Source organism: Corvus hawaiiensis, chromosome 6 (assembly GCF_020740725.1).
Source record: "Corvus hawaiiensis isolate bCorHaw1 chromosome 6, bCorHaw1.pri.cur, whole genome shotgun sequence".
NCBI lineage: Eukaryota > Metazoa > Chordata > Aves > Passeriformes > Corvidae > Corvus > Corvus hawaiiensis.
The window spans coordinates 54,296,262-54,321,648 of record NC_063218.1 but is presented as its reverse complement, the minus strand read 5'-3'; the positions used below and the strand labels follow the sequence as shown (position 1 = coordinate 54,321,648).

Here is a 25,387-nt window from a genome sequence, read left to right as displayed (position 1 = left end):
CGGTCCTGGCATGGTCTGTACTGCTCTGTTTTGTACTGTTCCGGTACAGAACTAGGCGTGCTTCTGGCATGGTCCCGGTACTGTCCACGCACACTCCCGAGACGGTCCCGGGACTGTCCTGATCCTGTCCCGGGGTGCACCGAGCATGACGGAAGGGAGCCGGTACCCAGCGGGTCACCCGTTGGGTTCCTTCCCAGGGGACACGGGCACCCGAAGGGATCTCAGCCCCAGCCATGGACACCCCCATTCCTGCCCGAGGGGACATAGACACCCAGTGCCACCAGCTACGGTGGGTGTGGGGCACCCCTCGGTGCCAAGGCAGGATGGGTGCCCGCGGGTGGAGGCTGGTCCCAATACCCCTCCATCCCACCTCAGCCCCTTCCATCACTGCTTCACAGCCCTGGCACTGCCATGGCACTTGAGCTCCCAAATCCAACTGTGTGCCAGCTCCCCACACCAACACCGGGGGCTTCCACCCACCCCCCTCCAGCTTTATGCTGGGGGCCAGCTGGAGCCCCCGGCCCCTCACGGCACCTGCCACCAGAATGGGCCCATTCTGCAGGCAGGCGCCTCGTGCTGCTGGCACTGGATCCCTCAAAGGCTGGATTGTTCCAAGCAGAGCGGGAGCTTGGCCAGGCCCGGCACTGGCACTGTGAGGCATCATGGGGGGACGTGTGGCATCCGTGGCATGGTGGGGTCCCCACTGTCCTCACCAGTATGGGATTATGTGCTCTGCCAGTGGCTGGGTCCAGTGTGCCGGACATGTCCAGGAAAGTGGCTGCGGCTGCTTTGCCGGGATTAGGTGTGGGCACAGGCGGGTGTAGGGAGCTGGCAGGGTGGGTGCTGCTGAGGGCACGTGTCCCCATTACGCCAGACCCCGTGTCCCGTCCCCCCAGTGTCCTGCCCCAAATCTCACAGATCCTCCTCAAACCCCCTCCCCAAATCCCCCTTCCCTTCTCCCTATATCCACTCTCCCTGTAGCTGCTCCTCTTCCCCTCTCCCTATATCCCGTCCCCAGACCTTCTCCCCATTCTCTCCTTCCGATACCTCCATCCCAGACCCCTCTCCCCAGACCCTCTCCCACCCTCCTGCCTCCCTCCTCTCTCCTCCCTTCCTCGCCCTCTTGCCCCCTGTCCCCCCGCCCGCCAGGGGGCGCCCCCTCCCCCTCCTGCCCCCGCCCTCCCGCCCGCCAGGGGGCGCCCGCTCCCTCCCCTTCCCGTCGTGCCCCGCGCGGCTGAGGCGGGAACGCGGCGGCTCAAGATGGCGGCGGCCCTGGCGGCGCGGAGCTGCCTGGAGCTGAGCGCGGCCGGCCGGGCCCCGCCGCGACCCCCGCAGGAGCTGCTCTTCGTGCCCCCCGGCATCGCCCCGCTCCCTGCCGGACGCTACAGCGACAGCGCCGGCGGCTTCTGCTACCAGGAGAGCGCGCAGCTCGGGGCCGCCACCAGGAATCGCTGGGTGCGATGGTGAGTGCACGCCCCCGTCCGCCTCGCCGCGCTTAGACCTTTCTCAGCCACACCTCTCCCCTTCTCGTCCGTCTCCTGTCCCTCAGATCCTGCTCATCCTCATCTCTGCTCTTCTCTCCTCTCTCAGACCCTCCTTGTCCCTACGTCTGCCCTTCTGTTCCCGCAGGAGCACGTCGGGGGACACGGTGGAGCTGGTGGAGGAGTCCCTGGACGTGAACCTGCTGAACAACGCGGTGCGGCTGCGGATCCAGGGCTGCCCGTTCCTGCCGGGCGGGATCCACCTGTGCGAGGTGCAGAGTCACCTGGTGGTGCTGCTGCTCACGGCACAGACGGTGCACCGGCTGCTGCTCCCGCACCCCTCCCGTCTCTACCGCAGCGTGAGTGCCGGGAACGCCGCCGGGGGCCGGGGCGGGCGACCCCGTCACCGCAGGGAGGGCTTGGGAGGGGGCAGGTGACCCAAGATACATCAGGAACAAGAGGGAAAATAGGAGATTTGGGGAATTTCGCCCTGTTTTGTTCAGGAACTGGCTGGGTCTCGCACCTGTGTCATGTGGACTGTGGTGACACTGGAGTTGAGCTGCTGCTGGGAATGAGCATTGGCTTTTCCAGAGCTCTTCCTGGTTGGATTGTCTTTTTTTCCCCAGCTGAGAAGGCTGCAGGCTGGTTTTGTCTGGATTGGAATCTATATTTCATGTGGAAGATGGATCCTAGCCAGACTGTATATCACATTTACCATTTTTCCACTGATGTGGGCTGGAACTGGATGGTTTTTAAGGTCCCTTCTGACTGAAACCATTCCAGGATTCCATGATTCTCCCCATTTGCTCTGACTTTTCCTCTTACGCCTGCTTTTTGCCAAGATCCTCTACTCTCTTGGAGAGCTTCTCTCCTGCTTTTAGAGCTCGGGAGAGCTTTCCCAAGGGATGACCCTGTGCTGTGGCAGAACTGCTCTTCCTGGGTTTTGTCACCAGCGATTTTCTCTGAGCTATCCCAGAGATCTTTTACTGGAAAAATCCTTTTTATCGAGGAGACAGTTGCCATTTCATCGGCGTCTGGTGGGGTTTTTTTCTGTGCCTTAGATATGTGCGCTCAGGATTTGCTGTTTTACGGAATCCTCTAGGATCATGGAGTCCAGCCAATTCCCCAGCATTGCCAAGGCCACCCATGTCCCCAAGTGCCACATCCACACGGGATGGGAACTCCACCACTGGAGCCTGTTCCAATGCCTGATAACCCCTTCCATGAAGGAATTTTCCCTGATATCCAACCTAAACCTCCCCTGGCACAACTTGAGGCTGTTTTCTCCTGTTTCCCTTCAGGAGCTGATAACGGAGAGCCAAGTGCAGTCTGTGTTTACAGATATCAGCAAAATCCACATCAGGGATCCCTCCAATTACTACGTGATTCCCAGTGTGCCGGGGCTGGCTCCCAACTCCGTGGCCTCCGCAGCCTGGCTGAGCAGCGAGGGCGAGGCTCTCTTTGCCCTTCCCTCTGCCTCGGGAGGGATCTTTGTCCTTAAGCTGCCTCCTCCTGATGCTCCAGGTAAGGGTTGGGCACTGCAACCCCTCTCCCATCTTGGAATTTCACTTAATCTTCATTTTTTGATTTTCTTTTTGTTTTTGAAGGAAGCGTTTCTGTCGTGGAATTGAAGCAGAGCTCGGTGGTGCAGCGTTTCCTCACAGGCTGGATGCCAACTGCCATCAGGTGAATGCCTGGAGACGAATAAATGGAGCTAATTTTGGCTTTTGGATTCCCTCACCTGGAATTTTTAGCTCGAGTCAGACAGGCACCTGTAAATACTCCACCCAAAAATGTTAATGGGGTCACAGGAGCTATCAGAATACAGAAGTTGAGAGCGGAATGCTGGATTAGCAGGGTCCTGCTGATTCCGTGTGTCTGTGAATATGTTCTCTAGTAATTGGCCTGCAAGGATTTGCCCACGATGTGGCTCACAGCCAGCATGGATTAGGGATTACTCTGCCCTGGTGCTGAGGAGCCAGGCGCGTTCCTGACAGGCAGCGGTTACGTGGGAATCACATGGATACTTCCTGGTGGATTGAGATCTTTAGGGGTGGGATTGTTAGGGTGGATTGTTTAGAGTGCACAGCCAAGTCCTAGGGCCTTTTCCTTGGAAGTGGGAGTGAATCCCTTGATACCCTGAGTGACTTTGACCATCGGGGGGGTATTGCCTGGGGGCTGTCAGGATCCTTGCTTGTGGCTTCTTGGATCCTTGTCAGGGGCTGGCAGGATCTATGCTGGGGGCTGCTTGGGTCCATGTTTGGAGCTGCTCAGATCCTTTTTCCCTCTGGATCCTTCAGGTACATTCTGCAAGTACCACGCTGGGGATGGAGAAGTGGGAAGGTGCTTCAGCTCCACCAAAGCAAGTGACGAACTGGATGTCACTGATGTGGTGGGATCCTCTGCTCTGTGGATGCTGAAACATTACCTTCTCCTGGTCTCACCCCACTTTATTTGGATTTGGTTTATTTGGATTTAAACACAATGGTGGAACCCCAGTGCCTTGGATCTGTGCACCTGCCTTGATTTTAGAATAATGAAGTCCTGGAATGGTTTGAGTTGGAAGGGGCCTTAAAGTTCATCCAGTCCCACCCCCTGCCTAGGGCCGGGACACCTTCCACTAGACCAGATTGCTCCAAGCCCTGTCCAGGCTGAGTTTGGACACTTCCAGGGATGGGGAATTTTCTTTGAAGGTGTTGATGTAACCTCTGGTTTTCCAGAGGCGATGGCGGCCCCTCGGATGTGCCTGTCAGCCTCTCCGTGCACTGTCTGGATCACGACGCCTTCCTCTTCGCCCTCTGCCAGGACCATAAGCTCCGGATGTGGTCCTACAAGGTGAGCAGAACCTGGGCTTGGGGGAGCAAAATGAAGCCCAAGGAATCACGTGTGAGTGCTTGGCATGGATCTATCTCCTGTTAAATTGTAGCTGTGGCTTCTTCACACTGGGATTTGGGACAACATGTGAGAACAGTTGTAGCATTTGTAGCAGCGTCTGGGAAGCAAGGGGTTTCCTGCCCAGCCTTGTTCCTGGGATAAGGGTTATTTCCAGACCTACTGGAGCATTTGGGAAGGCAGGCAGGAGCGCTTTGAGGCTCAAGGAGCCATCCCAAATGGATTTTCTCTTGCTTTCAGCAGTAATGAAAGTGTCTTTGTCAACAAGAAGTTAATAAAAGCCTCTTGCTCCAGATATTGAGTGCCGGAGCTAATGGAGCAGCACGGCGCTTTCACGGCTCAGTGGCATTGGAATGTGCTGTGGGAGGGAAGGGAAGCTTTATCCTGCGTGCCTGGGCTCCGGCACTCCGTGGGATTGGTGTGAAGGGGGCCCAGGTGAGCTGGGAGAAGCCAAGGATTCAGGTAGATGTATGGAGCCTTAATTTACATCCTTTGTGGAAAACTCTAGGCAGATGTCTGGAAGGGGAAGGAGAGGAGGGAGACAAACAGTTTCTCAATCCTCAGTCTTTCCTAAGCCGCTCTCCCGATACTTCTGTTGTTTGCAGGATCAGATGTGCCTGATGGTGGCGGATCTGCTGGAATTCATGCCGGTCAGCAGGGACCTGCGGCTGGCGGCCGGCACCGGGCACCGCCTGCGCCTGGCCTTCTCCCAGTCCCTGGGCCTTTACCTGGGAGTCTACATGCACGCTCCCAAGCGAGGGCAGGTATGGAGCCACAGGTGCTTCAGGCTGGAGGAAGAGGAGTCATTCCCCTAGGACTTGGGTTTGGAAGGCAAGAAATAGAGAAAAGTTTCACGTGTGACCTTCTGGAGGGATCAGTGCTTTCTAAATAAGCATTTTTCCCCTCAAGACGCTGCGGGATATGTGTGCCTGAGCCCTGGGAGTGGAATTCCCTGTGTGACTAAGCTGATCCATGAGGGCTAGTTCACTTGTTTACCTCCTGTTCCGAAAGTGTGGACATGCCGTGGGAAAAGGAAAGGTCCAAGGGGAGCTAAAAGCACGGAAATGCTGATGGTGTGTTTACGCTGGGCTCCTGGGATCATGTGGATGCTTCTGCAATTTGGGGAGAACTTTTTGTGGAGAATGATAAATTTAGCAGGAGGGGAATGACAGCACAAACCAGGCTCATCTGTTGGACAGCTTATCTTGTTGTCCAGGGAATTCTCCCACAGAGCAAGAGTGTGTAACATGAGTCCTGCTGTCCCGCGAGTGCTCTGCTCTGGGAAGAACACACAGAGCTGGGCCTGCAGCTGAGGAATTGGGGCTTTCCTGCCTTAGTCTCCTTCTTTTCCCACATCTTGTGGTCCCTGGCCGTGCCAGGTGTGGTGGTCTTACAGTTTTTCAGGTTTAGTGTTTGGAAAGAGCTGGGAGTCCTTTGGGTCCAGGCAGGGATGAGTGTCGTTGGGGAGGAGGGTGAAGCCAGGGTGTCAGTGGTGTGTTCAGCTCACCCCTCTTGTCTTCTGGGTTGCTACCCCTAACACCAGGCAGGGAGAGGGACTGGAATGATGAGATTCCCTGAGATGTGTTGGTTTAGTTCTTCAGAAAATGATTTATGAGGTGTGTTTGTAGTTTTGTGTCTTCCAGCTGGTGAGCACCGAGAGCAACCGCTACAGCCTTGACCACATCTCCTCCCTGTTCTCCTCACAGGTGAGAGCTGGTGCCTGGCCCCCAGGAGGGAAAGGCCTGGACTTTGAGATTTAAATCATAGAGTCATGGAATGGTTGGGTTGGAAGGGACCCCTTAAAGCTCATCTTGTTCCAACCTCCTGCCGTGGGCAGAGACATCTTCCACTAGACCAGGTTGCTCCAAGCCCTGTCCCACCTGGCCTTGGGACACTTTGAGGGATGGGGCAGCCACAACTTCTTTGGGCAGCCTCAGCACTCTCACAGGGAAAAATTTCTTCCCAATATCCCATCTGAATCTCCTCTTTTTCAGTTTAGAGCCATTCCCACTTGTCCTGTCACTCCAAGCCCTTGTCCAAAGTCCCTCTCCATCTTTCTTGTAGGCTTCCTTCAGGTACTGGAAGGGGCAATTAGTTCACCCCAAAGCTTTCTCTTATTCAGGCTGAACAATTCCCAAAGCCTCTTAAATTCCACAAGGGAATGTTTTGCTGTTGTTAAGTATCCACCTTTCTCTGCTGTACTCTAATTTGGGGATAAGAAAGGAAATTGGCTCTTTCCCTCTTTCTTAGGAGACTCTGGTTGACTTTGCCTTAACCTCAGCCGAGATCTGGGCACTGTGGCACAACGAGGAGAACCAAACTGTTGTGAAATACATCAACTTTGAGCAGTGAGTTTTGGGCATGGATCACTGGGATAACTGCAGGAAAACCCTGACAGAGCTCCTCAACTTAGAGGTTTATACTCTAGCTGCCGGAACATGGAAAATATAAAAACCCAGGCAGCAGGAGTGCTGAAAGTGGAGTTTGAGCGTGGCAGAGGGAGCGTTGTGCTTCCCCACAGCTCCTTCAAAACAACCAGGTGGTCCCTTCCAGGAAAAAACGTGTTTTGGGGAGATGGTGATAGGAAAGGATCATCCCTGAATATAAAGCTGAGAGGGTAGGTTGGTGCAGAGTTGAACAGTGGATGAAAAATGCTGTGAGTGTGCAAATTTTGGGAGAAGAAGCTACTGTTCAGTCTGAGTTGCTTGTGAGCTTGTTGAATGGGGAGAACATTGATTAAAGTGAAAGATTCTAACCTGTTCCATCAGCTGATGGCTAGGAATGCCACAGTTAACCTCTCCTTCCCAAATCTGTCCCTTGTCACTGTGCAAACCTCCTGTTTCCTGACCCAGAGGGCTGGTTTTGCTGGTGAAAGCCACAGGTTTGGTTCAGGTGGATGCCAAGCTGATTCCAGGTTTGTTTCCTTCCAGGAATGTTGCAGGCCAGTGGAACCAGGTATTTGTGCAGCCGCTCCCTGAGGAGGAGGTGACGGTCCGACAGGATCAGGACCCCAGGGTGAGCCAGCCATAAAGCAGCACCAAAAAATAGAAGGGTCACTCAGGAGAGAAAATGGGAATAAACAAAGTCTGGAGTATGCAGGAGGCCTTTTTTGATCCCAGGTTGGAGCAGGGTGTGGCAGAAACACGGACCCAGGGGATGACGTTGAGAGTGGGAGGAAAGACCAGAAACAGCAGCTTAAATGTTCTCCTCATCCTTGAGCTTCCTTAAGTCATGATCTTTTTGCAGGAAACCTACCTGGAATATCTTTTCATGCCAGGCCGGTTCACTAATGCAGCTATCCAGAAGGCTTTGCAGGTAGGTGAGGAGGAATTTGGGATGCTCTCTGTTTGTCCTTTTCCTGGCTCTTTAGATGTGAGGCAGCAGGATTCCTTGGAGCTCTTGCCAGGCATGTTTTCGTGGGGAATCCCTGGAGCGAGTTGGTGGCTGCTGGGCCGCGCTGCAGCCGCTGTGTGCCCACAGCTGGAGGCGGAACCTGGAATCCAGATGATTGGTTTTTTCCCCCCTTGGATAGCACAGCAAGTTGCTGAGCTTGTTTTTCATTCCTGCTGATTTAGCCAGGGGAATGGGGACTCAGCGCCCCGTGGTGCTGTTTGTCAGGATATGTCATGGAATTGTGGAATTATTAAGGTTGGAAAAGCTCTCTGAGATGGTGGAATACAACCGTTCCCTCCAGCACTGCCAAGGCCACCACTAAGCCGTGTCCCCGAGTGCCACATCACATGGCTTTTAAATCCCTTGAGGTGTGGTGGCTGCACACTGCCATGCATCCATGTATCCCAAATTTAACATCCAGACCTTTCTTTTAACACTTCCATCCCACAAAGTGCTGGCTTATGCTCTTGTCCTGCTTTACCTCGCTCAGTGCTCCTTGAACCCTTGCCTTAAAATCCAAGTTTCCTGTGCTGCTTTGCAGATCTTTTCTCAAGGAACTGAGAGGCACATGGATCTGACGTGGGATGAGTTAAGGAAAGAGGTCACTTTAGCTGTGGAAAACGAGGTGAGATGGATTTTCCTTCCAGGATATTGTGTTGTACATGGTGTGGTGATGTTTTAGGTGCCAAGTGATCTCAGGCCTTGGTTTATCCTTTTATTTCTCCAAAGGGAATGATGTGACTTTTTAAAAAGTACAAGTCTTCATCCTTCCTGCCTGGGATTTCCTTTCCCTCTTGGGTTTTTGGAATCCTTCTGGGTGTTGCACCTCTGCTCCCTGCGTGCACTTTGGTCACCCATCACACGCTGCGCAGGCCACCTCCCTGCAGAGCTGTTGCTCATCATTTTGGAAGAGAATCCAAAATACAGGGATTATCTTCCAAATAATCCAAATGACAATTATCAGGGGACCTACTTGAAGGATCTCTTTGTCCTTTTGGGTCTGAATTTCCCTCGTTTTATCCTGTTTGTCCTTATTTTACTCCACTATTCCTGATTCCTTTGTTTTGCCCCCGCTAGTTCCAGGGCAGTGTGACGGAATACGAGTGCTCCCCGGAGGAGTTTTGGCAGCTGCAGGTGGAATTCTGGTCCAAGTTCTATGCCTGCTGCCTGCAGTACCAGGAAGCTCTTTCCCGGCCCCTGGCCTTGCACCTGAACCCCTACACCAGCATGGTGTGCCTGCTGAAGAAGGTGAGGCTGGGTGGTGGTGAGATTCCCTGGACAAGTTTCTCCAGAGGATTTGGGAAGCTCAAGGATTTTCTCCTCACCTTTCAGGGCTCCATGTCCTTCCTCGTGCCCTGCTCCTTGGTGGATCATCTTTATCTCCTCTCCAATGAGCACCTCCTGACCGAGGACGACGCTGCCATCTTTGAAGGTGAGGAGACACGGAGTTTTTTCCCTCCTGTCAGGGGTGTGGGAGCTTCCATAGAGATCTCTTGAAGAGCTCCTGATCCACAGTTGCATGGAGATAGTTTTATTTTGGCTTTGCAGGGATACTTATTTTGTGAAACTTGCCATCATGCTCACACCAGCAATTAGAAAATAGTGTCAAGGCTGCCCATGGAATCATGGAATTGTTTGGGCTGGGAGAAATTCTTTCCCATGAGGGTAGTGAGGCCCTGGCACAGGTTGCCTAGAGAAGCTGTGGCTGCCCCTGGATCCCTGGAAGTGTCCAAGGCCAGATTGGACAGGGCTTGGAGCAACCTGGGGTAGTGGAAGGTGTCCCTGCCCTAGGCAGGGTGTGGGACTGAATGGGCTTTAAGGTCCCTTCCAACCCAAACCATTCCAGGATTTATGAAATGTTTTCACATCAGCTGTGGAAAGGGGCCATGCTGTTCCTTGTCTCCGGGAAGTGAATGCCAGAGTATGGAAAACATGTCATTAATATTGTCACCACAGTGCCCTCTGTGCTTTGCTGGCCTTGGAATGCCATTTCACTAGGAAAAAGGCTATGGAAAATGTTACCTAAGCTCCACTTTCATGCTTGAGTGATTTTTATATATTTTTATAAAGCGGGATCGTCATCTGTTTGGTTGAGCTTTTTGTGGAGCAGAGGGAAGGAAAGCTGGAGGCCTGGGCTAGATTTGGGAGCCCCAGCAGTTCCTGCCCTGGCTGTTTTAAACAGTCACAGTCTCAAAAGATGGGATTTAATTTAAAATCTCATCCATAAAGGATTGCAGAGCCGAGCTGAGCCATTTTCTCCAGGATATATTTTTTTGCACTAATTATTTCCTTTCAACCTGTGGCTGGAAAAGGTCCCCTGGAGCGAATTTAATTTTTTTATTGTTGCATCATTTTGCATTTTCCAAATAATGAAGCCCAAATCTCCCTTGTCAACTCCTGAGCTTCAGTTTAGCCTCATTGTTACTGGGGAAGGGTTTGGTGCAGGCAACTGGGACCAGTCTGCTGTTACTGATGATAGGAGCTGAACTAACTGGCTTTTGCATGGTCTTCCCACTTTCCCTTGAAAATCTCTTGGAAAATACACAGTTAGATTCTTTCATTGCAGATTTGGAGATGTCTCGTGATGTTGTCTGTCTTGTCCAGTGCCTTCGCCTGATCGGAGAATCAATTTCCATGGAAATGGCATTCATCATGGAAATGGCTTGCTCCCGCCTCCAGCCTCCAGAAAAGGCTGCAGAGCAGATCCTGGAGGACTTGATAGCTAGTGACACGTAAGGAGATGTGTTTTCCAGAAGCTTCTCAGGGTGGCTGAGCTGGGATTGTCCAGAGCTGTCCTTGCTTGACATCCAAGGGCATTTGAGATGTGTGGGCTCCTTGCCCCGTGCTGCAGGAGACTTTTCCAGGGATGAGGACCGTGGTTTGGTGTCACTAGCAGGGTCTTCCATCCAGAACCTAGAGAGCAGGAGAGGGACAAATTCCTGTTAGGCATGGAAAGAAGTGCCTGGAGACAGTAGGAAGAGGTCAGAGCCTTGATCAAACCGTGTGGTTCCTGTGCTAACCTGAAATCATTCCGTCGTGGAATGCCAACTATCTGGCTGGTATTTCCTGATAGCCTGAGGGAGTGGAATAAATAGACTGGTCCCTGCAGGCGCTATAATAAAACTCACAAGCCAGCCAAGGATTCCAGTTAGGAATGTCCAGGCTGATCAGATACTGATCTGCAGTGGAACGGAGCATAAGGGAGCCCTCTTCAGTTGGAACCTGAGGTTGCTGTTTGTGATGATGAGGATCTTTTTGATTTTGCAGGGAAAATGTGATGGAGGATATCCACAGCAAACTGCAGGAGATCAGGAACCCCATCCATGCCATCGGATTGCTCATCCGAGAGATGGACTATGAAACAGACGCTGACATGGAAAGAGGTGAAAGCTCTTCACCAGCTTCTGGGAAATGCTGGGAAGTGTTTTTATTCTGGGAATTGTTGCTGCCTGTGTGGCTCCTGTCTCACCTAGGCAGCTTTCCCCACAGCTCCTCACCTGGCGCTGCGCATGAGCCTGTCCCAGCTGTTCGGCAGCGGCACCGCGGCACACGTGGTGTGCGGAGGGGTGGCCAAGATCTGCACTGTCCGCTTCCTCCTCTGCCGGGACCTGCTCATCCTCCAGCAGCTCCTGCTGCGCCTCGGAGATCCTGTGAGTACAGCCCTGGCGCTACTGCCATGCTCCTGGGACTTGGGAATCCTGTGGGGTTCTGCTGGTGGTGCAGGGCGGAGCTCTGTCTCTTCCCACAAGGCTGTTGGAGTAGCCCGAGGCCTGGGCAGGTCCTGCTCTCTCCTCCAGCTGCTTTTGTCCTCCTAATCAAAGCAGCCTAATTCCCTTTATGCCACGCTGAGCATCCAGGAAGCCAATCTGTATTTGTGGGAGGAGGGCATGGATTCCAGCCTCCCATATGAATCAGCACATGCAACTCTCTCAGCTATCCCCCATCCCTCTCCCAGCACCGATTCTCTTGCAGCACACTCCAGGGCTGCAGTTTCAGCTCCTTGGAAGCTGCTCCAGCCAGAGCAAACAGTCCCCACTCTGGTAGCTGTGTTTGGGATGGTTGGATCGGCTGGTCTTGGTCTGTCCCATCAGGCCTGAGGCCACATGAGGCACGGTGCTGCTGCTTTGGATGGGCGCAGGTATGCGGAACAAGTCCCCAGACAGGGATGGCCTTGTTTAAACCAATATTATTTACTTTAAAATAACCAGGAGTTTCCTGGTTGAAAATAAATCCCTTTTTCCTGGATAAGGTTGTCCTGGTAGTGTTTAAGGTGTGTTGCAAGGTGCCCTCTGGAGCTGGGCTCTCCCAGACCATGAGGCATGTGACCTGCTTTCCCACCTTGATGTACCTGTGTCCTTCAAAAGCTCAGATTGTTTCTTCTCCTGTGACTCCTGCTCTTTGCTGGAGCTTATGGAGACCCTGAAGTGATCTCTGCAGCAAAGCCATGATTTCAGTCTCTGGGATAACAATCCTGGAATGCTTTGGGTTGGAAGGGATCTTAAAGACTGGCATGAGCAGGGGCATTTTCCACTAGGCCAGGTTTCTCCAAGCACCTTCCAACCTGGCCTTGAACACTTCCAGAGGTGGGGCAAGAGTCCTGCTGTTTCCCTGGGAGGGCTGAGTTCCTGCCAGGCTGTTGAGCACCTTGGTGTTGGCAGGAGGGACGAGCTGGGCCTGATACAAACCTCTCTGGTTGCCCTTGTCCTGCCGCTGCTCCATGTGTCCCAAGCTCTGTGCTTTCCTTGCAGATGGTTTTGGGAGGGGGACAGCTCTTCCAGTCCCAGCAGGACCTGCTGCACCGTACCTCTCCCCTGCTGCTGTCCTACTTCCTGATCCGGTGGGCGAGCCAGTGCCTGGCCTCCGACGTCCCTGTGGACACGCTGTAAGTCTCTGCCTGGCCTGGCTTTGATTCCTCCTGAATCCACCTGAAATGCCCTTCCTGGTGTGGAAAGCAGGTGGTTACTGTGGGAATATCATTCCAGGAGCACTGGGGAGGATTTTTTTCCCCCTTCCATGTTCTGAGCTGACTCTGCCTTGTGCTAAATCTGCCCTGCGAGGCCTCACTGTTCTGTGCTTCGTGGGAGTTGAACAATGAGCACAATTAAAGCGGGAGGCGTTTTGTTGTCTCTTCACTGAGGGCTCCTTTCTTCCCTAGGGAATCTAATCTGCAGCATCTCTCAGTGTTGGAGTTAGCAGACACCACGGCTCTGACACCACACAGACTGGGTAAGGTGTCCACGGATCATCAACTCTCCCTTTCTGTTATTTAAGCCTGTCTCTGCCACCTGAGGGAAGTGCTTTATGCAGGGAGCTAATGGACTGTGTGGTTGAATGACCCTGATTTAAGTGGGGATGTTTGTCAGGCTGTCCACAAAAAAAAAAAAAAAACCAACCAACATCAAAGGATCTTGGAGGTTGGACTTGGATTTTACTCTCAGCCTGAGAAGGCTGGAAATGCCTCACTCAGCCAAAAGTTTTTCATTCTAACCCCGGTAGCATCAGCCAGACTCACCCCTCATGTACTTCACAGTGGCTATAGTAGCTCAGACCAGGTCTGTCACAGACTCCTGGAATGGTTTGGGTTGGAAGGACCTTAAAGCTCATCCAGTTCCACCCCCCTGCCATGGCAAGGACACCTTCCACTAGCTGGCATTGCTCAGAGCAACCTGCTCCATCCAACGTGTCCTGCTCTCCAGCCTTTATGCTGCAGCAGCTCAGGGAAGCATTAAAATGTAGAAGTACTTGCTCAGAAGTGTTTGAAAACGTGGAAATACCTCCCCAAAACATTGCCGCTGATATTTGGTTCATATTTTTTAAGTTTTGCTGCAAAGATGTAAGTTTTGGGTTAGTTTTTTATTGGGAGAATATAAGGCAGCTTAATTAGGGAAATGTGGGCCTTGAAGTGGTTCCAAAGGGAGGAGGTGAACAGGGATGGGAAGGAAACATGCAGGTAAGAGCCTGCTGTGACTAGTCAGCACTTGGAGGCTGAGATACTTCAGAAGGAACTGGGAAAATCTGGGACAAACAGGCAGCAGTGCCACGTGTGAGCTGGGAAAGAGCTTCCTCCATTTTCTGACATCAGTGATCCTCAGAGCCTGAGCTCTCCCTGACCGAGAGTCTGGGTGCAGGAGGCAGCTGGAAATGTCAGGGAAGTTGAAAACATCCTTTGTGTGTGCCAGTGTCGTGGGTTATTTCTTGGCTGGCTCATGAGGAAAGTCCTGTTTGGCCACTGTTCTTTGGGGAAAAGTATGCAAAACGTAGGGAAGGAGGTGGCAGCTCGGGGAGAGGCGCCGAGAACGGTCAGTAAGGGGGGATTTTTGGGGTGCTGGAATGAGGAGGGAGGGATTGGAACAGCCAGCTCAGCACTCCCTCAGCTCTGTCGTGCTGGGAAGCTGCAGCTGGGCTGGGAATAACAAGTGGAGAGGGAGCAGAGCCTTTTTTTTGTGTGTTTTAATTGAGCTGTGGTTAATAGACACTGCAGGATAGGGCACTTTGATCTCCTGCTGCTCTCTTTGACTTAACCAGACGGCAGGAGAAATCCAAAACCAACAAATTGGAGTGTGGAACGTGCTTTTGGTTTGCCCTGACTTAATCTGTGCTGTTTGGGCTGATGAGCACAGCACAGGGTTGAAAACCTGGGATCTCTGCTGCAGGCCCTCTACTCACAGTTCCTTTAATTTGTACTTCTAGTATCCGGCCCTCAAACAATCGTGGAGCTCTTCTTTCAGGAAGTGGCCAGAAAACACATCATATCCCGACTCTTCCTGCAACCAAACACCTCTTTGGCTGAGACAAGTTTGAACTGGCCCCATCTCATCACCTCAATTGTGGCTGATTTTCTGCCTCTGCTGTATCCTTGGCTGTGAATCCATTGCCTCTGAGCCTCCTGCTGTTCCAAAATGAGTTCTCCACCCCCAAATTTCCAAGACAAGCCTCCTGAAGGAGCGAGGTTGTTGGCATTAATGGGATTTGTGGGTATTTTAAGATTTCACAGATTTCATCCTGTTTAGGTGCACGATAAAGGATTTGAGTTTTTGACTTTAAGCCCCTGAGCTCTCACTACGTAACTTGGTGGGGTGGGATGCTGGGGGATTTGGAAGGGTAGCAGGGGTTGGGGATTAGATGTACTGGTGATTTTGTTCTAATATGGATAAATCTTATTACAGAATAATGACTTGTATAAAGAGCAGCTTAGTCTTCTCTCCTTTCCCCCTATGAACGGAGTATGAGAGGCACGTTGGCTTCCAGACTAGTTAGTTCTCCAAGCTCTCCAGACTGAATTCTCCTGTGTTCCTTAACCTCTGCTCAGATGGCCCAGCAATCCTGGCTTCCTCTTCCCAGAGTGCCTGATGGGGAGCTGTCAGTACACCCAGCTCCAGGTGAGTGCATCACGCCAGCCCTCTCACAGGTGCTGGAAAACTCCCCAAAACATCATCTTTCCAAGTGCTGGAGTTCTGCTTTCCTCTAGTCGTGGAATCCTGGAATGGTTCGGGTTGGAAGGGACTTCAGAGCTCATTCAGTTCCATCCCCTGCCATGGACAGGGACGCTGTCCACTAGACCAGCTTGCTCCAAGCCTTGTCCAGTCTGGCCTTGGACACGTCCAGGGATGGGGCAGCCACAGCTTCTCTGGGCAACCTGTGCCAGGGCCTCCCCACCCTCATAGGGAAGAATTCCTTCCCAATATCCAATGTAAATCTCCCCTGTTTTAGTTTTAAAACCACCACCCCAAATCACTGCTCTCTGAGCTGAGACAATGCCACAGAGCATTTGATGGGGAGTGATGTGAGATCATGGAATCCCAGAATGGTTTGGGTTGGAAAGGACCTTAAAGCTCATCTCATTCCACTCCCCTGCCATGGGGGAATCGTCTTCTGAATTTTGTCTTTCATCTGTTTTCAAGAGCATCCAGATACTCAGGTTTATGCTATTCCCGTTCTGTGGAGGAGTTCATTCTCCCAGGGCTCGTCTGACCACGTGATGCTGCACTCCTGAAACATCTTTGCAGAGCCTGTGTAAATATCCCAACAATCCTAGAGCTTGTTGGCTGCTGGTGTGCCCACAGCCTTTCCTGTACCACCTTTGCCCATGATTGCCCATGGGACCTGGGTTTAGAAGGATTCCTTCAGCCCAGAAAGGGCTCATCTATTTCTTCAACGTCCTTATTAGTAAAAAACAGTGTGAGAAACACCCGTCAACATTCCATCTCTGGCTGCTCCTGGCATCCCAGTAGCAGGGATGGTGAGCTGCTGATTTCCAGGCGTTTTAGACTGCTGTATTTCAGATCACTGTTCCTCCACCTCTCTCCCTGTGCTCTTGGCAGCTGGAGTTGCTTGTGCTCGAGTTCTGACCCACACAATTCCTTGTCTGCAGCTCCACGTGATGCTTCATCCTGTCTGGGCATTCCTGGAGGCACCAGGGCCAGGCAGGCTGTTAGTGACGACCTGTTTTTCAGCAGAACCTTTTATCCTCCCAGCCCCTCATACCTGGGGGCTGAATTGCTTCCTTTTGTGTTGCTGCTGAGAAGAATTGAGAGAAGAATTTCAATTCTTCAGAGGTTTTTAGCCAGGAAATGCCAAGATTGGAGCAGCATCATTCTCCCTCCTGGCATACGTGCAGGCTTTGAATCTCCTCGCATTTCTTTCGCCTCGCTGGTGTCTCCTCCAGGCTTTTATCTCTGCAGAGCCCAGCTCCTCCTCCTCCCCACTGCCTTCTGTTCCTCTCCCTGATCCCAGTCGGTCACGGAAACTTGGATTAAGTGCCTTGACCCCAGGGAGATCACAGCAGCTTTGCTGTGAGCACGGTGACCCAAATTGTGGGTACGGGAAGCTCCTTGCAAGGAGCAGGTGGGCACGGGAACGGTCTGGTGGCAAAGCAGAGGCCAGGGACACAGGCCAAGCCTCTCTGTGTTGCTCACTGTGTGTGACAAGCTGGAGCAGGATTTATCCCTTGTAGCTGCTAATCCAGGCAGTGAATCCGGGCTCCGGGTGCGTCGCCACGTGGTTTTGAGAGGACTCATGGCCAGGAAAGGTGAGGCAAGAGGTGCTGGTGGTTTGTGCACCTGTAGAGGTGACTTGACTTCCAAGTCCTGGTTTCTCCTCCCAGTTCCTGCTGAGTCCCATGGCCCTGCTAGCAGGACATGGCTGCTTCTCCAAGGATGACGAGGATGCTCTGCTGGCACAGGCTCAGGCTGGGTCATCTCGCTTTATCTGTGCCCTCAGTGCCGTCGGCGCTCCTTCCCACATGCTGTAATCCATGTGCTTCCTTGGCTGCTGGCCCTCTCCTGCACAGGTATTCCCCTTCTAGCACCTGCCTTGCCGATTGTCCTGCAGCCTTCACTCTGCCCTCCATGTTCTGTCCACATTTTCTCCCTGCAACAGGGTGTAGGAAGAATCCTGTCTGATTTTGGGGTGTGTTGGGAGCTGTTTCTGAGGTCCTTCATACAGACACTGGAGATGTTTAGGGCAGTTTTTTTTCCCAGGGGCATGTGGGGGAATATCTCCCCCTTACAGAGCAGGAGCAGCTCTGCTCTGGAGAACTGAGAGAGCTGGGAATGTTCAGCCTGGAGAAGAGAAGGCTCCAAGGTCTCCTGGGAGCCTCTTGCAGTGCCCAAAGGGGCTCCAAGAGAGCTGGAGAGGGGCTTTGAACAAGGACCTAGACTGACAGGACAAGGGGGAATGGCTTCATAGTGACAGAGGGCAGGAGCAGATGGAATGTTGGGAAGAAATTCTTCCCTGTGTGGGTGGTGAGGCCCTGACACTGGTTGCCCAGAGAAGCTGTGGCTGCCCCATCCCTGGAAGTGTCCAAGGCCAAGCTGGACATGGCCTAGAGCAACCTGGGGTAGTGGAAGGTGTCCCTGCCTTTCACAGGGACATGGGTCTGGATGAGCTTTAAGGGGTCCCTTCCAATCCAGAGCATTCCAGGATTCTATGATCAGTGCATCCAAGGGACTTTGGGGCTGGAAAGACCAGCCTCCAAGCTGGAGAAGCAGGATTTGTCTGAGCACAGCAGCTAAAGGGGCCACCAAAAACTTGGCTGGTCCTGGGTGCCTGCAGATTACACGTGAGCACTGACCTGAATCCAAACTCCCATTCCTTCTCTCCCGTAGGAATACATCCGCCTGCTGCAGCCATGGTGCCACGTGAACATGGGCTCCTGCTGCTTCATGATGGGCAGGTGTTACCTCGTCATGGGTGAAGGGCACAAGGTGAGGCCTTCCCCTCATCTCCTTCTTGGGGTCTGGGACCTTTTCCCTTGGGAGGGAGGAGGTGCACAGGAGGCATCCTTCCCAAGCTCTGCCTCCTTTGGGAAAAGATGGGATTGGAGCGGCATGGTGGGATCTATGTTTGGGGAAGATCTCACGAGCTTGGGACAGGCCCACCTGTCCCCTCACCTGTACAGCAGGTGGATCAGTCACATGAGGGGACAGCGAGCTGATTCCAGGTCTGCTTCCAGGCTTTGGATTGCTTCTGCCAAGCTGCCTCTGAGGTGGGAAGAGAGGAGTTCCTGGACAGGCTGATCCAGCCTGAGGAGGGCGAGGTGGTCTCCACACCACGGCTGCAGTACTATAACAAGGTATGGTCCTAAGCAGGTAAACTGACACCAAGTCCTTCCACACTTGAGAGGGAGTTCCTGCAAATCCCTGGCTTTGGGGGGAAGTGACTTGAGCCTCAGAAGACTAGTTTTTGGAATGTGAAACATCTGTATTTTGTTCACTTTGTTTGGGGGTAATGAGAAGCTGAGTATGTGAAATTTAGGTACTTTCCACCTACTGGTTTCCTAATAGCCAAGGAGTTTGTTATCCAGCAGAAAAAGGCAGGATGAGATCCAGCTGCTGGAAGCAGAAGCCAGACATGTCCAGGCTTGATGTAAGATGCTGCCTAAGGGGAAGGTTATTAAGCTCTGAGGCACATGAGAACGAATATGTTTAAACTGAGATAGGATCTTTCTTCTGCATAATGCCATGGTTCAGGCAGGCTGCGAGCCTGGAGCTGGGCTCTTGGTGAGGAATTCCCTGGGTTTAGTATCCAGAAAACTAATCATCAATGCTGAAATGGTTCAAAAATCCCCCATGCACAGAGGTGAATCCTCCACAGAAGCCATAACCTGGTCCTGTTGTGCTGGGATTTCATCCAGATCCCTGTGGTTTACCTAAATCTTCCCTTTTTAAGTCTAATCCCTTAAAAATCTTTAGGGGTAGGGGCAGCTCCTAAAAAAATACCAACAAAAAAACGTCCTTGCCAACTCTTTACTGGAGTATTTCCCCCCCCCCCAGGTCCTTCGCTTGTTGGAGATGCTGGATTTGCCAGAGCTGGTCATTGAACTGGCCACCCTGGCCATCATGGAATCAGCAGATGACTGGAGAAGCCAGGTACAGCCTCTTCTTTCCCAGCAAGCTGTTTCTTCAGGAACCTCTTCCACAGGAATTTCTTGCTGGTTTTCTAACTGGTTTGTGCTGTTTTCAGGCTACTTTGAGGACCTGCATCTTCAAACATCACTTGGATTTGGGGCACAATAGCGAAGCCTATGTAGCCTTAACGCAAAACCCAGATCCAGGCAGGTAGGTGACAGGCTTATATCTTTGTTGGAGCTCCATGATCCCATTTTTCCATGAAACTGAGAGGAAAATGACACTTTAGGGGAGGGCACAGTTGCTGTGTTAAGTTAATGTGTAGAGGTGGGTTTAAAAATGTAGAATTCATTTTTGGATGTTCATCTGAAGGACACCTGGGATTGGCACCCTCTCAAAAGAGGAAAATGGGAGGGAAAAAAACCAGGGAAGAGGCTGAAGGATCATGTGTAGTATCCTATGTTTAAAAGCTTTAGGAGCCACGTTGATTTAGTTTAATAAAGAAAAGATTTGATGTTGAGTTTTCAGTTTGGGAAGTGAACTGGGTAGAGGAAGCTTTATCCTAGCAGAGAAAAATGCTGAAATAACAGGGGAGAAAGAGGAATGCTTTTCAACTGATTGAGGGAGGGAGACTGCCCTCCTGCGAGGCCTTTCCAGAGGGTCTCTGTTTCCAGCACAGGAGAAACTTGAAGGTTTAAGTTGGTTCTAAGCCAGGAAAAAGCCTGCGGAGCTCATCCGGAAGCAGGAGCTTGTCACAAAGTGTTTGTGGCTTAAATCCCGCGTTTGTTCCTGCTCCTGGGTTTATTCCTGCTCCTCCAAAGGGTTGTGCTTCCCTCTGCAGGCAGCTGGACTGCTTACGCCAGCTAGTGGTGGTTCTCTGCGAGCGATCCCAGCTCCAGGACCTGGTAGAATTCCCTTATGTGAACCTGCACAATGAGGTAATCCTGCACTGGGATCATGGCCTGGGGGGGGCACAACCTTCCCTTTAAAGGGATTATGGACCCACTGGAGCCTCGGTATGCTGCAGGTCGTTGGGATCATCGAGTCCCACGCTCGGGCTGTGGATCTGATGACTCACAACTACTACGAGCTGCTCTACGCCTTCCACGTGTACCGGCACAACTACCGGAAAGGTAAAGCTTGGAATGGCACCTAGGACCTGCCCACCCACCTGGGACACCCCTTCCCTGCCCCTGCCGGGTGTGTAGCCTCTCCAGGCTGTTGGCTGATGCACTTTTCCCTGTTCCCAGCTGGAACAGTGATGTTTGAGTACGGCATGCGGCTGGGCAGGGAGGTGCGGACGCTCCGAGGGCTCCAGAAACAGGGAAATTGTTTCCTGGCTGCCATTAACTGCCTGCGGTTGATCCGCCCGGAGTACGCCTGGATAGTGCAGCCGGCCTCTGGAGCTGTGGTAGGAATGCTGAGCTTCCAAAATGCTTTCTGATGGGAACAGAGGCATTGGACTTCTTAATCTGCTACTCTTGGCCAACTGTCTTGCCCTGCTCATCAACCCTATCTATCGCCCTTGTGCCATTCCCCACTTTTTGGGGCGGGGGGGGAAGCAGGAAAACTTTTGGGATTTGGCTGGTGGATAGATATGGGAATATATCACCTTGTGTTGAAGACAGCAAATGTGTTGGGGAGTGTGAACAGCTGGAATACCAGTCCAGAGGAGAATTAGTGTAACAGGGGTTGTGTTTCAAATCCCAGTCAGGACTCGGGGGGTGGTGGCTGCAGCCTGGTCACCTGATCGTGATGCTCCTGATAGCCAGGGATAAAGTAACCTGAGTTCCCAAGGGACTGCACGGCTTCCGTGGTCCAAATCAAGGCTTGAAGTGGAGAGCTCTCGTTGGGACTTATCCTATCAGTGATTTATCTTCCAGAAACCAAGTGGGTATAAATCCTCTTTCTGATTTTTCCTGCAAGTACGAGCGCCCAGGAGCGTCCCCGAAGAGAAGCCACGATGGGGAGTGCATGGCTGTTCCCAGTAAGTGTCCAGTCATGGTCCTTCCCATGCCTCTGGAGATTCCACAGCCTGTCTGCAGCTCCCATGTAAGCTGGGAGATGGCTCAGGGCAGTTCCTGCCTCCACCAGATCAATAACTTGTGGGATTTTAAGGTCATTAACTCTCCCAGTGTCTCCCAGTTGCAACATGCTGCCACTATTCCCCAAGGAATACAGCAGTTTCCCCAGGGGAACAGCTATTCCCCAAGGAGCTCCTGTGCCTGCTCCTAACAGCTTGATGCCTTGACAGCACTTTTTTTCAGTGGAAGTAACTTGTAATTTAAAACCAGCTTTTTGAGGCAATTTTTAATTGTTCAAGGCTGCTTGTGCCCTTGGAAATCCTGTCAGGAATAAGCTCTGCTGGTGTTTGCCACAGCCCAGGATGTGGGATCAGGTTATCCTCAGCGTTCCAGTAGGAAAATTTAAGGTCAGGTATTTTTAAACCTGCTTTTTCTGAAGAGTTTTTTTTGTGGCATGTGCCTGGCAGGCAAAGCAGCAGCTGTTCCCAAATATTATCTAACATCTGGAGGAGGAGGAACGGGAGGATGGTATCAAGGACATAAGCACAGTCCAGGGAGCAGGGAAGGGTCAGCAAATCCTGATCATTCCTTTGGTGCTTTTTGGGCTACAAATCCTCTTAGGATGGGAGAGGGGTGTGGAGATGCTTTTACAAGGGCTCCAGGGAGACCTTGGAGCCTCTTCAGTGTCTAAAGGGGCTCCAAGAGAGCTGGAGAGGGGCCTTGGACAAGGGATGGAGTGCCAGGACAAGCGGGAATGGCTTCACACTGGCAGAGGGCAGGAGTAGATGGAATGTTGGGAAGAAATTCTTCCCTGTGAGGGTGGGGAGGCCCTGACACAGGTTGCCCAGAGAAGCTGTGGCTGCCCCATCCCTGGCAGTGTCCAAGGTCAGGTTGGATGGGGCTTGGAGCAACCTGGTCTAGTGGACAGTGTTCCTGCCCATGGAAGTGGATGAGTTTCCCTTCCAGCCCAAACCATTCTGTGATTCCATGACATTCTGCATAGTGCCCAAAGAGCTGTTTTTGAAATACTGAGAGCCCAGTATCCATCTGTTCCAGCCACTCGCCAGATCGAGATCCTGGAGCTGGAGGATTTGGAGAGAGAATGTCTGCTGGCGCGGATCCGGCTGACCCTCGTGGAACACGACGTGTCAGCAGCAGCTGTGGCAGGTGAGGGCGGTTCAGCCACTCTGTCCTGCCCCAGACGCAAACCCAGAAGCCGCCAGGGACCTTCAAATTCCCATCCCTGCCATGAAATCCAGCCACCGACTTCAGCAGGTTCTGAGATGCACATCAGGAGAACCAATTTCAAGTTTTCCACCTTTTTTTGGCTTTTCCAAGGTGTGGTGGTCTGCAGTGGGGGTGGGATGAGCTTCTGAGCTTGGACAAAAGAAAGCATTTTGGAAATCGTGGAAGCATAGAATTATTAAGGTTGGGAAAAGACCTCCAAGATCATCAAATCCAACGTTTCTAATGGATGAATAATTTATTTTCCTGGACAATCCTGCTTCATGGAACGATGTTAAAAAGCTGTCAAAGTTGTTTCTTTTTGGGGAGGAGGAAGGGACAGCTCTTCCTCCTGGTGCCTTTTAGTATCTCTGGTACAAGTTACACAACACATCCACATCTTTCCCCTCTAAATGTCAGGAGGAGGTGACTTCCCAGCGAGGGATTGCAGGGAAAGGATGGAACAGCTGCTTTGAGGGCAGAGTGCCGACGCAGGGAGCCAAGTGCCACAGTTTCTGTGCTGGCAGAGCTGAGCTGGTGCCTTGTTTGCTTGGATACAGACCTGTGATGAGGCTGTCCCCTCCCTAACCTCAATGATCTTGGGGATCTTTTTCCAACCTTAACAATTGCGTGATTCTGAACAGTAGCAGCATTTGCCTATCATGTACTGCTACCTGTGTTCCTCTCCAGTCTCTCTCCGGCTGGTGCCCCATCAGGGACAGCTCTGTGGGTCACAGCTGCTCTGTCCAGTCCCTTCAGGGATAACTCCTGGGCTCATGAGATGCTCCGGAGGCCAGGAGAGCCTCCAGCCGTGGACTGAGGAGTACTGCTGCGGGGTGTTGGAGGCTGTTGGCGCCCTGCTGCTGCATCTCTCAATGAGTAACACAGGGCGAGGCCCCAGTGAGCACTGGGCTGTTACTGGGAGAGGCTTTACCTGCTCTTCATCTCCTTCAGGAAACTCCACGCCCGAGGAAACGGTGTCTCTGCTGGTTCGGGCTGGGCTCTTTGATTCGGCCATCACCCTGTGCCAAACCTTCAAGCTGCCTTTGACACCCATCTTTGAGGGCCTCACCTTCAAGTACGTCTGGGTGCCCTCCCACCTCAGGGGACACAGGGCTGGAGGGATGCAGGGGCTCCAGGGTGGAACTTGCCCAAGAGCCTCCTTTTCATGCCGGTCCAGCCAGGCTGTTCTTTGGGAATAGTCCTACAAGGAGTGGCTTTGATGCTGGTGGGAAGGGGCTGGGCTCTTGAGGGACCCACCTTCCCATGGCTTTTGGTCGTGCAGGTGCATCAAGCTCCAGCTGGGAGGGGAAGCAGCGCAGGCAAAGGCCTGGGACTGGCTGGCAGCCAACCAGCTCTCAGCCCTGGTCACCACCAAGGAGTCCAGGTAAGTCTATCTCCACAGTTCAGGAGCAGGAGAAACTGGAGACAGGAGCTGTGTGGGAATCCAGAGGGTCACAGGTCCTTAAAACACCTAAGGCCAGAGCTGTAGACCTGGGATGTGGGGAGAGCTGTGCTTCCACCCTGTCCCCACGTCACCGTGGCCTCACAGACAGGGACAGGAGCTGCTGGCACGTGTTCCATGGGGAATCGTTTACTCGCAGTGCCACAGATGAAGCCTGGAGGCTGCTGTCATCCTACTTGGAGCGTTACCCATCCCAGAACAGCCTATACCATCGCTGCGTCATCAACAAGCTCCTGGCACACGGGATACCTCTGCCCAACTGGCTCATTAACAGCTACAAGGTGAGAACAGGGAGACAGCTGTCCTCAAAACCACCAAAATTCCGTCTGTCCCAGAGCTGCCAGATCACCCTCACTCCAATGGACACCTGCCAGGTGCTCCATGCCCAGTACCAAGGCTCAGAGCAGGTTCCTCTCAGCATGGTCCCAGTCCTGGTCATGTTCCCTCTTCATCCTGGCTGAATTTCCCTCTTTCTGGCAGGAAGTGGATGCTGCCGAGCTGCTGCGCCTATACCTGAACTACGATCTGCTGGAGGAAGCCGTGGATTTGGTCCTGGAGTATGTGGATGCTGTGCTGGGCAAAGGGCACAAGTATTTTGGGATTGAGGTGAGCTCACCTGGCATTGGGATGTGGCAGAATGTTCCTTGGGGACATGATGTGAAGGTTCCTGTCCCTTCCAGGTCCCTCTGTCCCCAACGTCCCCCACGATGTGGCTTCCCTACACTGCCATTGACCAGCTGCTGCAGGCGCTGCGGGAGAGCAGCGCAAGCGAGAACAGCGTTGTGGTGGGTACCGAGCTCCCAAACACCGGGGACAGGGTGGGATGGGCAGTGGGATGGGATGGGATCCCTCACGACTCCTGCCTCTCCCAGCTCTATGAGAAGCTGAATGACAGGATGGAGGACTACCAGCAGAAGGTCAGCGTGGCCACCATGGAGCACCTGCACTGCCGGCCCTAGTCCAGGTGACATCCCCTGGAGCGTCACTATGCCACCCTGCGGTGCTGATTTTGCCATAAGGAGCTGGTTCGGGGAGGTGGAGTGCCCGATGGGTGTGTCCCCTCACTGTCCCTTTTGCCAGCAGTGGGTGAGCAACAGAGCTGGGGCGTGTGGCCATGGCACCCCCTTGCTCTCCGCCTCCTCCAGACGTGGAACTGTTGAGAATTTCTTTTATTTATTGGTATGTTTTTTTGATCAACTTTAATAAAATGGAAGCGTTATTTGCAGTGTGCATAAGGATATGGTGGGAAAAGCAGGGACTGTGGGGCTCCTCTCCCAGGATCATCCCCATACTGCCCTTGCCCTAGGGCTGGGATATAGGGCAGGATGGAGCTGTAGGGGGAAGGATGGAGCTATATCCCCAATGGATATAGCTCAAGTGTGAGGTTCAGGGGCAGAGGGTATAGGATAATAAGGGGCTATGGCCCCCAGGAAGAACTATAGGATCGTGCTGTAGCGTAGCATGGGACCACAACCCTGGAGGGCAGCACAGGGCTGCAGGGCAGGACGGGGCTCTGGGATAGGATGGGGTTCTAGGATCAAGGGGCAGGACCATGCTATA

The 25,387-nt window shown here is 52.7% G+C and overlaps 1 protein-coding gene across 1 annotated transcript; it reads left to right on the top strand.

The window, feature by feature from the left end:
• Positions 1-1,252: 1,252 nt before the first annotated feature.
• On the top strand, positions 1,253-25,046 carry NUP160 (nucleoporin 160). Its single transcript, XM_048305771.1, has 35 exons — positions 1,253-1,463; positions 1,630-1,840; positions 2,783-3,005; positions 3,089-3,167; positions 4,202-4,316; positions 4,979-5,137; positions 6,002-6,079; positions 6,624-6,721; positions 7,304-7,388; positions 7,620-7,688; positions 8,308-8,391; positions 8,844-9,014; positions 9,099-9,198; positions 10,333-10,498; positions 11,034-11,149; positions 11,256-11,416; positions 12,515-12,648; positions 12,922-12,992; positions 14,457-14,616; positions 15,076-15,145; positions 17,873-17,971; positions 18,220-18,339; positions 19,040-19,135; positions 19,230-19,324; positions 19,956-20,052; positions 20,142-20,247; positions 20,365-20,525; positions 21,041-21,101; positions 22,195-22,305; positions 23,317-23,440; positions 23,648-23,749; positions 23,967-24,108; positions 24,308-24,433; positions 24,508-24,612; positions 24,700-25,046. Exons 1-35 carry the CDS (start codon positions 1,261-1,263, stop codon positions 24,784-24,786), a joined length of 4,185 nt encoding a protein of 1,394 aa, XP_048161728.1. The 5' UTR covers positions 1,253-1,260; the 3' UTR covers positions 24,787-25,046.
• Positions 25,047-25,387: the final 341 nt, after the last annotated feature.